The sequence below is a fragment of the Mastigoproctus giganteus genome, chromosome 1 (genome assembly GCF_048544385.1).
Source record: "Mastigoproctus giganteus isolate SK-2022 chromosome 1, ASM4854438v1, whole genome shotgun sequence".
In the NCBI taxonomy this organism is placed as follows: Eukaryota; Metazoa; Arthropoda; class Arachnida; order Uropygi; family Thelyphonidae; genus Mastigoproctus; species Mastigoproctus giganteus.
In genome coordinates this window covers 228176433-228193258 of record NC_143575.1, presented here as the reverse complement: position 1 = coordinate 228193258, position 16826 = coordinate 228176433, and the positions used below count along the sequence as shown (strand labels likewise).

The window sequence follows — 16826 nt, the reverse complement described above, 5'->3', positions numbered from 1 at the left end:
AAATCGTTCAATCTATTCCGGCCCGCATCATGATGCGAAAATTTCGTTCGGCCCGCATCATGATACGAAAATTTCATTCGGCCCGCTGACGAAAAAAGTTGCCCACCCCTGATCTAAAGGAATGTGAGTAGCATAGGAACCCATATCCAGAAACGTCACGGGAAAGTAGTAGCAGAGGCACAAGAAGCAGAAATGACACAAGACAGTAATTAGTGGCAAAAATTTATTTAACATAATATTAACAATGGAGTAAGAGATGGATGCATTTCATGATGTTACAACAGATGCTCGAAGGTTCCACCTTGAGACGCGATTCATGTGTGAAACCAACACAGCATGGATTGGCGGATACGGTCGAACACACCTGGAGTTTCTTTAACAGTAGCAGTAGCGCAGACGAGTCTTGCCACGAGATCCATTTCCGTCTCTCCACAAGCGATTCATACACAATAGATTTGAGGCTCCCCCACAGAAAGAAATCAAGGCTCGATAAATCAGGTGAACATGGGGGCCAGGCAACGGGTCCACCAAGGCCAATCCATCGACGCCCAAAAAACGCCTGTTCAAATGGTCACAAACCCACCTTCCATAATGGGCAGGTGCTCCGTGATGTTGAAACCAAATGTTGCATCTCACATTTGCTGGAACATCATCAAGTAACCCTGGTAGAACTTGTTCAAGAAAGATCCGATATTTAGCAGAGTTCATGTGGGATGGTAACAGGTATGGGCCGACTAAGCAGTCACCGACCATACCTGCTCACACATTTATTGGGAAGCAATATTGTGCTGCATGGGAACGCACACCATGTGGGCCCTCTGCTAATCCATACACTAGGTGCATGTCTGCCAGCTCACAGTTCGTATATCGATTCGATGCATGCTCTTCGTTCAGGCACCTACTGGTTGAATGAGTAAATCAGAAATTTTCCCTATCGTGAACTGATGAACAGCGCCGTGTACCGACTTACGGTGACGTTTCCGGTTATGGGTTCCTATGTGATTCACATTCCTTTAGATGTTACCTACCTCCCCAAATGTTTGTACCAATATTTTTTTTTTTTGAGACACCCTGTATATGGTAGGTAAAGCATTAGATATCATGTTTGTTGCGCTAAGTGGAGCTATGAAGAGACAATATGGTGGATGAGGCATTGCCCACATTCATTCATTCCTCCAAATTTTTCTTGGTTTGTGGTAAAAGTCATTATTTTTTGCTAATTTTTTGATTATAAATCATGAGGACAATTATGAAGACATAATTCAGTGCAAATGCATGATGTCTATAAGTAATAAGTTAACTGTTCTTTTTGAAATTTATTTCTCATTATTTTCAATGAAATTTACATCTGTCTTGTTTTTTAAGTGTGAACAAGATTTTTGAAGCCAATCCAAGTTTCTTAGCATTAGCATATGATGAAAGAAAGCAAGCTAATGCAGCATCAGCCAAGCCTTCCCATTTCACCCATCCATTCACTGCAAATTTTTTTTTTGTTTTTTGACTGTGATCATTGATCATTCCTTCAGACTGATCACAGGAAGTTTAATTTTCATGTCTGTAGCCCAGTAAAAATGCTTCTTTGAATTGACCCAAAATTTGTAGAACCTTGAAGTTGCTTTTTAGCCAATTATGGCCTTCAATTTTAACTTTATTAAAAAGAAATTTGAAATTTTCATACACTCCTTTAAGTGAACCAAATGTGCTGCAACATATTTGTGCAGGAGAATACCTTTTAGACTACCTCTGGAAGAATCACTTGGTTGATGCCCATGGAGTAGGTATGTTTTAACTCAAGAGTCTTGACCCAGGAGCCAGTAGTAAAACTACAAATTCTAGGTCCCTACAGGATTCACAAATGTGTCTTGTGCTCTTTAACAAACAGTCCAGACTTGCCTGTACGTCACCACTACCAGGAGCTTTGTGTAATAATTTGAAAGACCTAAATATTTTGTCATTTAGTTTATTTTGTGTGAACTGTTGCAGTTCACACATTTTCATGCTGGGTACCTCATCATGAATATTAAAGTCAGTTTGATGGTGAAATTGTATTGAGAGTTTCCATCAGCAAAGCAGTCCATGTGTGACACATCTTATAGCCATGCATTTTAGATAAGTAAAAATATTAATCATCTCTGTGGCTTCTCTGTTTATCTCAGACCGTGGGAATGACAGAAAGCAGACTTTTATTTTTTTTTTTTTTTCACTACCACAGATGTAGCCTTTTGTTTCCATACTGCACTTATAACAAGGTGGCAGCTAATGAAAACGATAATAAATAAATATTTATTTATTGTTTTCTAATCCAAGTTGCATATACCTTTGGTTTATACTTTGGTTTTTACCCAGCAAGATCTTCACTCTTGGTTCAGAGCAAAATTGCTTGATTAATACACATTGGGATTGATAAATCTCCTAATTGATGCACACTATACTGGCTTTGAAAATCAGATTTTTTAACAAATATATGGGTTACCCATGGGCTTCAATATAAATGCTCTTCTTTCTGAATTATATCTTGCTAAAATTGAACAGATTTATTTAAATGCTTTCATCCCTCAAACTTTGTTATGGGAGAATTTAGATAATGTAAAGAACATGTAAACTCAATGTATCATTTAATTGTGCTGGAGCAATATTTGGGTAATGAACACACAGCATAATTATACCAGACTTTTGATTTCAAAAACTTTGCAAATAAGATTGCACCTTGATTCTACTAATATTAAGTGATATTTTTAATTTCAGATTTTTGGTCTTATTAACAAATAATATGTGGTGTGAAAGAGCTGAATTCCTCTAAGACATAATAAGTTTTTTATAGTGTTGCTTCTGAATAGCAGTGATAATGTAATCTCACTTAGAGAAACTAGTAAGTTTTTCATTGTATATATTTACTAAATTACAATATAATGAATCAGCGTTTCATCATATGTAGGAAAATTGGAAATAATTACAAGACTTAGCAAGTACATCTGTTTGCCATAACTATCATATCACTCTTGTCAGTATGTTGTGTCATGATTTGAGAATTTTTTTTTTTTTTAAAGTGTGGTAGGAACCAGTCATTTATGCACATTATTTCTATTGTTAATAACTTCATTTATTTGCTGTATGATGACATCCTTATTTGTGTTAATGTAGTAAAAATTCAGCATTGATTACAGCTGACTCCTAGGAAGAAATTTGGAAGGTAAGCTATATTTTAAGCCTCTTTATAACAGATTTCTTTGTTGTGATGTGAGTTCAAGCAATAACAAATGTACTACCTGTGATTTTATTAGTAACTCATCATCATGCATGTTATCTACATCAGCACAGAAGTGAACCTTACCTATTTTTTGCACTAACTCTTATTTGTGTGACATAATTCAAACGTGTAGTTCCGAGCAATACTTCATAGCTGGTTTGAGCATTTTACCATGTCCCAGTCAAAACCATGTAATTTATACCTAGGCTTCTTAATATTTTTCAAACTCTATTTTGATATGAAATTTATGCTTTAGAGCTAATCTTACAATTGTTATAAAGTTGAAATAGTTTAATGTTATGTTTTGACGTAGATAAAATTAACCTATGACAACCTGATATATAACAACCAAAATTTACACGAGTGAAATTTGGTTTTTTCATGAGTCCACTCACTATTACTCAAAAATTAATCTAAATAAGGGGGAATCCATGATGAAAAGTACATCATCTAAATACCTTTCATTAATATGCAATTTGAGGGATTAAAAAGGGTTTAAATAAATTTGTTCAATTTAGCAAGATATAATTCACAAAGAAAATTATGTGTATTGATGCTGTTTTATCAGCTATTTTGAGATATCAGTAAAAATTGTTTAGCTGGAATTGTTTTTCTGGAATTACTACTACCCATATGCAATACCTTGCATTCGTCAATATTAAACTTCATTTGACATTTCTCAGTCCATATACCTAATTCTTCAAGATCTTGTTGTAGTAACATACCCTGATTATTGTCATTAACTACCTTTCCAACCAATGTGATGTTGGAATTACTTTTTGCATCCAGTTCCTTTGTCACTGCATCATAGTACCTAATCAAATTGGTCAGACAAGATCTCCCCTTAACAAACTCATGCTGTGACTGAATTATAACTGCATTCTTGTCTCGATGGTCCTGCATTACTTCTTTATCCAGTGACTTCATTATTTGGCAAATCTGTAATTTCCAGTGCCAAACATTTGGGACAGTGCTGGAATAATGTGATTGATATATCATTGATTGATCAAGAGCAATATCACAAATCTTATTTTCCTGTTGTATTTCATCATGATTCCTAGCTGCAGATTTTGTTCTTTTGTGCAGTGTTTGACACATCGTTTTTTTTTTTTTTTTTTTTTGAAAACTAATGTGTGATTCTTAAAAATTAAAATAACTTTATTGTGCATCCATCAGCCCATGTTGCATAGACAGAAATGACACTCATGGAAAACCTTGTTCTACCAATTAAGCTAATCCAAAGTACTTGAAAGTTACTTTATTTTAAAGTTGAATATTTTTATTGTCAGAAAACATTGTAAAATATCAGTAATATTATTCCTACTTAAAAATAATTGCAATAAAAAATAATCCCATTGCAATATTTATATTTTTTTATGTAGACATTCCAAAAGTACAGTGTTAAAAGGCCTTCACATTCTGTTGGTGTCTTCAGGAAATGAACAGTTTGTTAGTTTGTGGACTCCAGTTTTATTAGCTGCTAAAGCTGAAGTAGTGAAAAGATTACCTATTGGTGGAAAAAGATCAGGTCAGAAAGCTTAATCAGAATTCATTTTATCAATAATAATTTCATGTGATTTTGATGGTTTTCTTTGTGAAGTCACAGTTTCTCTTTAGCATCTTTATCTAACACACACTTACACCTCTAATGTTTTCATAATTTATGATGTGAAATTTTTAGTACACTGAGCAGAATTTCAACATTTTATTTTTGATTTTTTAACATGTTTCTAAAATATAAGAATAATTTAAGTTACTGACAAAATAAAGGAAATGTTTGTGTGAATTGCCACAAAAAGAATATGTCTTTCGATATTTACTTGAGGTTTGGCCTATTCTTTTCATTAGTGACAAAATAAATTAATAAAGCTAATATAACTTGCTTGATAACTAAATAAAAGCTTATAAAATACATTATCATTAGTTAATAACCACTTAATCAATTTTAGAAAATAATCAAGGCAGGCATACTCACTGTATGGAATGAGTACATTTACACATAAAACTAAGGGTATCTTATAAGTTAATTGTCACCCAGCTCCCATTATAAAATTGATTTTGTAACCTAGTCCTTTTTTGCACTGCATGGCCTGTCTTGTTCTGTTTTTCAGAATCTTGCACGCGCGCGCACACACACATACACACACACACACACACACAGTGGATTTGGGCTACTGGTTAATTGGGGCAGCCATTTATTTGGAAGAAATCTTAAAGAGCAGAACCTAATTAAGAAAATAGCCAGGATTTTCTTCACTTAATTGGGACAACTTTAATCGAGGGCAAGAGACTGCAGAACTCGAGATTCTCCCATTGCAATATTTATAATTTTGGAATATAAGGAATATATTCCAAAATTATAAGGAAAAAAGGAAGACAGGTTCTGGCAGACAGGAAGCTTGGTTTTGCATATTCTCCCTCTTTTTTTCTCCATATATTATATATAGAGAAATATTACATACACTGGAGTTTAAAGAAAGTTAAAATTCTTAAAACCCTTAAAAATTGTAATTGTCGTCCGAATAACATAAGTATAGGCAATATTTCTTATAGATTGCATCACATAAGATTGACTTGCGTGTGTGATGATGTAACATTGCATCAGCTGTTACTTTCAGCTATGTAAGCACTCTCTGCAAGAGTTAAGCCATTCTTTGCTCGTGTCAGGATATCGAGTTACGTGCTGTTGACACCACAAAGAAAAATTGATATTGTTGCTTTATGTGAGGAAGGATGTTCTTCCTGTCATACTGCTTATAGAGCGTCTTGTAATCAGTCGACAGTGAGTAGATTTCTTTCCAAACTCAAGAATACTGGTTCTGCTGATAGGAAAAAAGGAACTGGACACAAACGAGTCTTTACGCCAAAACAGGACTGCGTTTTGAAGCATTTATGCCTTAAAAACCGTAAATTTTCTTCGTATGGGAGTAAAAAAGAGAATGGAAAGAATTAAATTAAATTTTCTGTTTATACGCCGGCACGACAACCAAGTCAGTAGAGTTTACAATAAATCGTCAATACAGATATTTATCGTATTTAGTAGTCACGGGCTTGAACCCCGGTCCACTCAAGGAACTCGTGCTATGCACTCTCGCTCCTGACCACTCGGCAACGTCATACAGGTAGCAAGTCCAGTAACAGTCAGAAGATGCCTCTTCAAAAATGGTCTTGTAACCCATTGTCCTAAGAAGAAACCCCTCCTCACACAAAAAATGAAAAAGGCCGATTAATTTGGTGTAAGGAACATGTCAAATGAACCCCCGATCAGTAGAAGTCAGTTATTTTCTTGGATGAGAAGAAAATAACTGACCCATTAGAGCCATGCAGGTTGAGAAGAAATTCAACCTGCATGGCTCTAATGGGAGATAAACAATTCGCCATAGACGTGAAGAATGCCAACCAGACTGTATGGTGGCTACAGTGAAATTCTCTACCAGCCAAATGATATGGGGGGTGCATTTTGTATCACGGAGTAGATCACCTGCAGTTTAGAAAAGGTTCCGTAAATGCCAATGGATACCTAGCTATATTGAAAGGCAAATTGCTGCCAACCATTATAGACCATTTAAACCTGCCAAATAGCTGTGTTTTTCAGGATGACTCTGCTCCTTGTCATCGGGCGAAAAATGTAAGTAGGCACTTCTATAGTTACTTTAGCTTAATTTCTGCATTAGAGGTTCAACAGCAATGTGATTAAATTTCTTACAGGCGAAAAAATGGTTGGAAGAACTGGCCAGGAAACAGCCCGGACCTGAATCCTATAGAGAACTGTTGGCATCATGTGGAATCTGCAGTTGCCAGAAAGAAACCAAAGACCCTTCGTGAACTTCAGGAAGCCATGATTCGTGTTCCACGAACAGTTGATTATTTTCAGAAATTGATCTTGTCAATGCCTCGATGGTGTGCTGCTGTCATCAGGGCCAGAGGCAGTTCAACTAAATATTAGTTTGCACCTGGTGAACTTTTCATTTTGTTTTCCATTTAAAATGATAAACTGGTGCAAATTGAGTGCTTCTGATAACATTTCAGCCCTAATTGTTGTGTTTACCAAAACTGTTGTATAAAGGTTGCAAATGCTCGTTTTGTAATATTTTGAGAGCACCTGTCAAATTTTACTTAGTCTTTCTTTAACTATTAATAAAAATGGATTCCGGGTTAATTGGGGCAGCCGTTTATTTGGGGCAAATCTTAAAAAACAGAACCCAATCGAGAAAGTAGCTAGGATTTACTTTGCTTAATTGGGACAACATGCCATTTAATTGGGGCAGGAGCCACAGCACTGGAGATTACCTTACGATTGTCTCCGACTGTACCACATGGTTCGGTCGGATTTCTGGAGGTCACAACTATAAAACAATAAAAACAATTAGCAGTCACTTGTATATTGGGATTTTCTGTCAGTGCAATCTATCATAAACGGATAGTGAACTTGATCTCATTGAATTTGCGATAATACCGACAGCTGGAATTCAGTGAGTTATTATGGTGAAATGTGTTTACCCTTCCATGGAATCCACAATCATATAAAAAAAAATAATTTTCAGAATCTTCTCGTCATTCCTATTTTTAAAGCTTCATAACTTGTTGTTCCATTCTCACTTGCGCATATCGTGTCACTTGCAATTTTTGTGTGCCGTGTTCTTTGTTATTGATTGCTTATCTTTTTACTGTTTTAAATTTTAATCACCATCCGCAGATGTCAGCAAACAGAAATGTCAACTAGTCAATATTAGCATTAGCATTAGTAGAGGCATATGATGCAAGAAAGCAAGCTTATTCAGCATCAGCCAAAAAAAACACACACCACTCCCATTTCACCCCTCCGTTCGTTCGAAATACCTGTCCAGTTGAGCTTTAAATTTGTTTAGGCTATCAACTTCAACAACAAGTGATGGAAGTCGGTTCCACCAACCAACCACCCGCTGGCCAAAGGCAAATTTCCGCACATCTATCCGACATCCGTCCTTCCTCAATTTGAATTTATGCCCTCTGAGGTGATTATTCTGAGCAAGATGAAGAATCCCATTGGCATTGAGCATGCTCAAACCATTCAAAGCCTTATACACCTCTATCAGATCACCTCGCCGGTGCCTAGTCTCCAGACTCTGTAATTTGCAAAACTTAAGCCTTTCTTCGTAAGAGCAACCCTTTGTTCCATTCACTAATCTTGTTGCCCTTCTCTGTACCCGTTCCAGCAGCTCTACATCCTTCTTGAAATGAGGCCTCCAGACCTGTATACAGTACTCAAGATGTGGCCTAACCATTGCCTTATACAAGGGAATAATCACCTCCTTATCCCTGCTAGAAAAATTCCTGTATATCATTGACAAGACACCATGAGCTACTCTTGCAGCTCGTCTGCACTGCTCAGAGAACTTCATATCTGCCTGCACAATTACCCCCAGGTCCTTTTCATTCTCCACCACTGTCAGTGTAGTACCGCAGAGTTGATACGTTGCTCTGGGGTTACTGTTTCCCATATGTAGTACTTTACATTTGTTAAACTTCATTTGTTCAACCATCTGTTCAACCTTTCCAGATCCTGTTGCAGCAGCATAGCATCAGTAGTGTCCTTAACAACCCTGCCAACCTTTGTATCATCTGCAAACTTGGACATTAAACTTGATATCCCATCATCAATATCATTCATAAACACCGAAAACAACAACGGACCCAACACTGAACCCTGAGGAACTCCACTAATAACATTAGATCACGTTGAGCAGTGTCCATTGATTACCACTCTCTGTCTTCTGCCACTCAACCATCCCCTTATCCATAGCAACAATTTTCCTCCAATGCCACACTGCTCCAATTTGTGCAGCAGTCTTCCATGTGCAACAGCATCAAAAGCCTTTCTAAGATCCAAATATATAATATCAAAGTTATTCCCTGCATCCAGTTCTTTTGTGACTACATCATAGTATCCAATCAAATTGGTCAGGCAAGACCTGCCCTTAACAAAACCATGCTGCGTCTGAGCTATAACTGAATTCTTGTCTAGATGATCCTGCAGTGCTTCTTTAACCAGTGCCTCCATTAATTTACCTGGAACAGAAGTTAAACTCACAGGTCTATAATTACTTGTGTCAGCCTTTGATCCTCCTTTGTGAATTGGGGTTACATTTGCACATCTCCAGTCTATGAGTACCTCCCCTGAGTCCAAAGAAGCTCTCATAATTATGGCTAGGGGTTTGCTTACTTCCTTTGCTGCCTCCTTTAATATAACTGGATAGATCCCATCCACCCAGGTGCCTTTTTTATGTTTATCCTCAACAATCTCTCCTCCACTTTCCTCTCAGTTATTACAAAATCATCCAGCTTACTGCCAATGTTTACTTTACCTACATCATTCTCCTTCCTGAATAACTCCTCATGCGTGAATGTAAATGCAAAATACTCGTTTAGATTGTTAGCCACCTGAGCAGGATCCTCAAATGTTGAACTATCAATATCCAGTGGACCAATCTGATTCATCCCTTTCCTTCTTGAGTTTAAATATGTAAAGAACTCTTTTCTGTTTTTCTTTGCATCCTTTGCCAAGGATTTTTCATAGTCTGGTTTTGCCTGCCTAATCTCCTTTGTGACTTGGTTACAGACTGACTTATATCTATCATAGGCTTCCATGTCACCCATTAATTTGTATGTATCCCATGCATTTTTCTTCTCTGCCACATGTCTCATTAGTTCATCTGACAACCATTTAGGCCTAAACCTTGAACAATATTTCTTAGTTGGTATGTAAAGCCTGGTAGCCACCAAGATTAGTTCCTTGAATGCTTCCCATTTTGAGTTTGCTGTTGGTAACATCATCAGTTGGTCCCACTGTATAGAATTTAAATACTGTCTCAGACCATCATAGTCGCCTTTACGAAAACAAAAACCCTTCCCTTTACCTCTGATGGTAGTTACCTCCTTGAGTAAATCCCATTTCAACACACTGTGATAACTGCCACCTAGTGGTTCATTTATCTGCAGATTCTTTATGCATGAAGAATCACTACTGATAATCAGATCAAGAGTATTGCTCCCTCTTGTTGCCTCACGAACATGCTGGTGTAGAAAACAATCATCCAATAAATCCACAACAGCCTTGCTAGTGTGCGAGTGACCAACCCACAAATTCCAGTCAATATCTGGGAAATTAAAATCCCCCATTATAAGACTCTCTGATTTACTGGCTCACTCTATTTCCCTGTACAATATCTTATTATACTCATCAGAGTCATTAGGCCTATAGCACACTCCTACTCTCAATTTTGATTTCCCTATGCTTATGTCACACCAAACTGACTCGACACTGCCCTGTCCATCGATGTCGACTGGCTTCACTTCCTTGGACTTTGTGTTTCTTAACTAATAGCATAACCCCTCCTCCCCCTCCTGTCCTGTCTATCCTTTCTATACACATTGTATTCCCCAAATGCCAGTTCCGCATTCCTTATATCTGTGTGACACCATGTCTCTGATATCCCAACAATATCTGCTTTTGATGTTTTGAGCAATACTTCAAATTCATCAAATTTATTTACCAAACTCCTAGCATTGGTGTACACGCAGGTATATATGCACCTGTTTCTATTCTTGGCTACCCTAACACAACCCATGTGTTTACTTGTACCGCAGTGACTCCCAGCAGTCTCTGAAATATCCTGCATCTTGTTTTTCAGGCTTCTGCTCATTTCAATAGAAGCAGTGCAAGAATCACTTCCACCTCTGCCAGTGGCTACTGTTAATCTATTAGTCCTTGTATCCCCCCCAACTAGCAGTTTTCCGACCCACCTAACTCTGCCTCGACAGCATCAACAAAAATTCTTGCACCCTTTTTATTTAAGTGTATCCCATCCCTGTAGAAGCAATCTCTCCTGTTAACAAGTACAGTCCAGGCTGAAAAAAATTCTACCCCTTGAGCCTTGCACAATCCCTCCTGCGCCGAATTGATCGACAATGCTCTCATCATATACTCCCTCCTATCGTGTCTGGGCAGAATTGCAGACACTTTCAGATTCAACCCTAATTCACGGCTTTTTTTCAACAGTGACCTGTACTTGCTAAGTAATTCCGCCGGTCTCCTACTCTTAATATCATTAGTGCCAATGTGTACAACTATATCACCTTTTGTGCCCTTAAAAGATGATATCCGCTCTACAACGTCATCAACCTTTGCCCCTGGTAGACATACCCTGGTCCTATTCCACCTATCCTTTTTGCAAAGCATGTTCCCCGCTTCCCTGACAATAGAGTCACCAACAACTACTAGTTCCTGTGGGACCAGCGCATTCTGCCTAGGGGGCTGCCTCTGTGTTGCCTGATGACCAAGCTGAGAACTTGATGGGCCCCTCAGTTTATTTCCTTCGAGGGCATCCACCCTGTCCTTAAAGCTCTCATAAAGGCCCATAACAATGCGCTGAGTTGTCGCCTGATTTCCTTGCACTCCTTACATCGTGCACACACAAAGACATCCCCCTTGGCAGTATCATGTCCTGTACCCGACTGCTCCACAAACATCAAGCAAATAGTGCATTTTAAAAGACTGTGATTCAGAGGGCAACTGCCCCCCTCAGTTCTCCCCTGAACCACAGCACTCCCATTATCTTGAGCCTTTTGCTTTGCTGCTCTGGTCTGAGTCATGATTCCGATTTAATTCAATAAAATTTCAAAACAAAATTAAATCCTTAAGTTATATCCCAAAACAGTTATATGTATTAATTATTTGTTACGATTAAGTTGTTTTATATATATATATATATAGAGAGAGAGAGAGAGAGAGAGAGAGAGTTAAAAGTACAATTTAATTGACAATAAAGTTTATCAAGATTAATAGCTTTACTGATTAATTGACAATATTATATTATGCACTATACTACACTAAGGTTATGCCATCGTGTAAAAATGGCGGGAATTCACGAACGATACTTAACACGTGGATATTCGACCATTAACTAATTACATTCCCCCCCCCCATATCTGATGACAGTTGTATCACTTTCTATTTTTTATCTTTATTTGTATTTTGTCGTACTAATTCTTTACCGTTCTCCAACCTTCTATTGGCTTAATAATTTAGCCCATAATTTTCTTAATTCATCATAGCTTTTAGGATAGTAACATTCTTTCACTTTTCACATATCTACTACACTTCTTTTTCAACTATCCTCACCCTTCTAGTTACTGGCACTTTGTGAAACTTTCACATTCATTTATGCATGCTTTATTCAATATATTAATACAAACATATATATATATCTCCAGATTGCTTTAACCCTTGTAGAAAAAAAAGTTCTGTCTACACAAGTGCATAGACACTTTTTTTGTCATTTAAAGTTATTTATCACACAAGCTTGAAGCTATTCATGAACAACTTCCCCAGGGGCTCACATTTGGTGAATATGGGCTTGGCACACCTAGGGTCCTGAGCTGGATATCATTCTTCTCTTTCTTGGTGATACCTTTCTACTTCCTGACTCTTTTTCTCTCTCTCTCTCTCTCTCTCTCTCTCTCTCTCACACACACACACACACACATACAGGGTAATTCAGATTTATAGCATAAGCCTCAGGCTTCCTTACACCATATGGCTAATAATAATAATAATAAAACTGTAGATAATTTCATTTTCACTAGATTTACAGCCTTATTTTAATTAGACTACCTGCAACAAAAAAAGGCTATAGACATGTCAGTTTCACACAGAAATTGCTGCCACTCACTACTGGATGCTGTGGCACACTCTGTCTTCCCCTACCATGGAATATTGTTCCCACATCTGGACCGGTGCCCCCAAAATCTCTTAAGACTTCTAGATTCCATTCAGAAGAGGGCAATTAGATTAATTAATGACTCATCTCTAACAGAGTCTCTCCACTCGCTGTCTCATAGATGTACTGTTTTTGCTGCATGCCTTTTCTATAGATACTTCCATGGGCACTGTTCTTCTGAATTGGCTTCTATAATTCCCATTCTGTCTTTCAAAACAGTCCGAACACGTGCCACCACCAGCCACCATCCATTTACTGTCCAACTTCAAACTCACAGAACCAACTTTTCATCTTCCTCATTTATTCATTCAACTGCCGTTTTCTGGAACAACCTTTCTTCATATGTCTTTCCTGAAAATTACAGTCTACAGAAGTTCAAGTCTAATGTAAACAAATACCTTCTCTCATCTTCTCAACCTCCAACCCAAGCACGGTTCTAAGTACTGTAGGTTCTAATACCTCTCATGTTTGGGGTTTTCATAAAAAAAACCAGAGAATATCAGAACAGAAAATATACACAAGTATCACCATCGAAGTGAAAGAAATCATACAGTGAATAATTTGGATAACTGAGATGAGCAGTGGTTGAATCAACCAATAACTGGAATTCTGTCGGAAAAATACATTGGGTTTGGCAGACTGTAAGTGGAAATGGTCATTATTGAGTTTGGAACCAAGACCATGAATATTTGTGAAATGAACAAGGAAGTGTTTGGGAGGTTTAGATCTTCTCACAGGTAAGTTTTTTTCTATTGGTGGATGGATTGATGGATGAGGCTACGATACCGTTTTTGTAGAAGTGGTGAGGTTGGTCTTTGCACCATGACTCTGTTGCAGAAATGAGTGTCTCGTCACCAGGGAAGTGGGTCCCCGAAGAAATGATTTGAGGGAAGGAAACAAGTAGTCCAATGTTGCAAGATCGGGTGAGTAGGCTGGATGGTGCAGTATTTCATATCCACAAGTGGCCGCTTGTGTTGTTGCAATTTCAGAAATGTGAACTGGGGCATTGTCTTGAAGCATTCTCACACCTTTGGCATAATAGACACCTGTAACTGTTCTACCTTTTGGCAGGTAATCAGTCATTATTACACCTTTCTTATCCCAAAACATTGTCAGCAAGACCTTTCCTGCTGACACTTGGACCCTTGCCTTCTTTGGGGAGTGGTTAACCATGATGTCACCATTCCATGGATTGCTTTTTACTTTCAGGGTGGCACCTCCTTGGGCAGGAGCAGCAGTGCATAACACATGCTTCTTGATTAGACCAGAGTTCGAACCCGTGACTACCAAATACAGAGGATGCGGAAAAGTCAGGGAATTATCACCGCATATCCTCCGAGCAATATGACCTTAGTTGCTAATTCTCCTAAAAAACAACTTTCAGGGTGGAAATGGTGTACCCAACTTTCATCTGAGTGATTAGATGAGAGAAAAAGTCTTCCTCATTTTTTTTTTGGCACAGGGTTAACAACTCTTGTGATTTCTGTTGTTGATCAGCCTTCTGGAAACCAGTCAATAATTGGGGAATCCATCTTGCACTCAATTTCTGTAAATGGAATTGGTCATGAGGGACTGTTTCAACAGAGCCCACACTAATCTTCACCTCTGCACAAATATCCGGTGATCTTCCATGATTAATGACTCCACTTTTCTGATCATGCTGTCATCAATGACTGAATAGGGACGACCTGGAATGGGCTCAGATTCTACCGATGTCCGACCACACCTAAACTGTCTATGACAGTGCTTCACAATGCCATAGGATGGGGCTTCATCCTTATATACATCAGTCATCTCCCCGTGGATTTCTTTATGAGATTTCCCCTTCAAGAACAGATACCAGATTACAGCTCTGACTTCAACTTTGTCCATGATGCTACTCTGTCACACTTTCAGCTTTCTAAGAGAAAAACAAATTAAAACACAGGGCTGAAATTTTACACCTTTAGTATGGAAATATGTATGATGCTAACACACAAAATAACATGACTCTGTGATATGTGGAAGTAGGTGAGGGCGATTCTTTATTGAACCACCCTCATATTCAGTAGTAAGAAAAGGTGGGAAGGACATGTATGAGGCAATGAAATTTTTGGATATGGCATGGACACTGCAAAAATATACCCAGCTGCTTTGACGTAAAGTGGCTTTGACAATCCCCTCTCTCCTGTACACAGTACTAGGACTCCCTCCAGTCTATCTGGCAGCATAGAGACTGCGAGATTATACACTAGCTGATTCGTAAGCCTCCTAGAGAGTTACCAATAGGTTCATTCTGGTGGACTATCTAGTGGCCAGCCTACAAACACCGTTTTAGAGCCATGCACTCGAAATGTAAGAAGATTGGATTTCACCATAATGACCAACATAGCCTGAAAAAACATCAATCATTCTGCATGATGGAAGAGATGGTGGTGGGGTACTAATGCTTTACATTGGAGACTAAACATGGGTTCCACCACTTCCAGCCTCCAGTAAGCAAAATGTTGGTATTGCACTGGTTGATCATCTACCACCAAGTATTACTTTGTATGGCATTCCTCCAAGTGGTGTGGGTGTCACACCATTTAGTTGTTTCCTCATTTATTAGTGTGCCTTTTCCTTCCCACCAATAAAAGAGAAAGGGACCTTTCAGAAACATTTCATTCAACAGTATAAGGTGAATATTAATAAACATATTCCACACTCTAAGCTACTCATATGTTCACGCTGTTTCTATATCGTTCTGATTTACAAACTATTATTAGAAAGTTTCACTTTTCTTTGGTTTTTCCTAAATCATTATTATGCAGCATAAATCACTTCTTTCCACCTAGTACTTTTGTGCAGTACACAGAGAATGATTATGTATGAACTGCTTCAGTGGCAAATATGTAAAAAACACAAAAATAAAAGATGGTTCTTTCAGTTTTTTCTTCTCTGAACTGGTTATCTGAAATACATGATATTTTAACATATGCAATTTTAGTCTGTTATAAATTCTTTCCTTCCTTTCAGAAACATGAGGAAAATAATGACAATTTTATATTTTCAGCGCCTACCTTCAGTGTGCATGTTGTTGTAAGTGATCCATCCTGTCCACATTCTGTGATTCAACAAGCATCTCGACTAAGTATTCCTATTGTATCAACTGAATGGATAATTCAATGCCTTATAAATGGAACTTGCTTATCTGCAGATTCTCATCCCAAGTTTCATTATGCATATAAGGATTAAAGACTGTTTTTAATGCTTTGTTTGTGTGTGGTGCGTCATCCATTATTAGTGGGGTAATTATAGATTATTGTTGTTTCTATATGTGTGGGTGGGTGCTTGGGATACTTATAGAAACATATCTGTTTCATATTATCTTGTACAGTATATATAGAAATTCTAAATAGAACTTTTAAAAGGGTACTTTTAGTCACCATTATAGTGATTCATTAAATGTAAATTAAATCCTTATATTTTAAACAAAAATTACTGGCTTCTTTTAGTGTGGTAAAAATGTTTCATGTTGTGTACTTATATATATAAAATGGCAAGTGTTTATAAGGCATATAAATAGTATAATGTTTGAAATGGAAATATTCTTTTGTGAATGTTTAACTATACTGTGGATTATATATATATACATTTGTTGATTTTTTTTTTTTTTTTTTTTTTTATCATTTAATATACAGTAACTAAAGCCAGTCCTATGCTTGTTAATGAGAAATCTTCCACAGTCAGTTGCCTGATTAAGCTTAGAGCAAGCTGATATACATTTTAGTCAATATCTAAGCATAAGGTGCTCAAGTAGAATATGTTGTAAAATCAAAAAGATCTAATTAAAATTATAC

The 16826-nt window shown here is 37.5% G+C and overlaps 1 protein-coding gene across 1 annotated transcript in view; it reads left to right on the top strand.

Moving 5' to 3' along the window:
- Window positions 1-16450, top strand: part of LOC150091573 (TP53-binding protein 1-like) — a 257313-nt gene extending 240863 nt beyond the window's left edge. Inside the window, exons 13-14 of the mRNA XM_090368987.1 lie at window positions 4630-4775; window positions 16040-16450. Of these exons, the coding sequence (XP_090225113.1) occupies window positions 4630-4775; window positions 16040-16221 (328 nt within the window). The 3' untranslated portion in view covers window positions 16222-16450. The remainder of the gene's footprint in view (window positions 1-4629; window positions 4776-16039) is intronic.
- The last annotated feature ends 376 nt before the right edge of the window (window positions 16451-16826 follow it).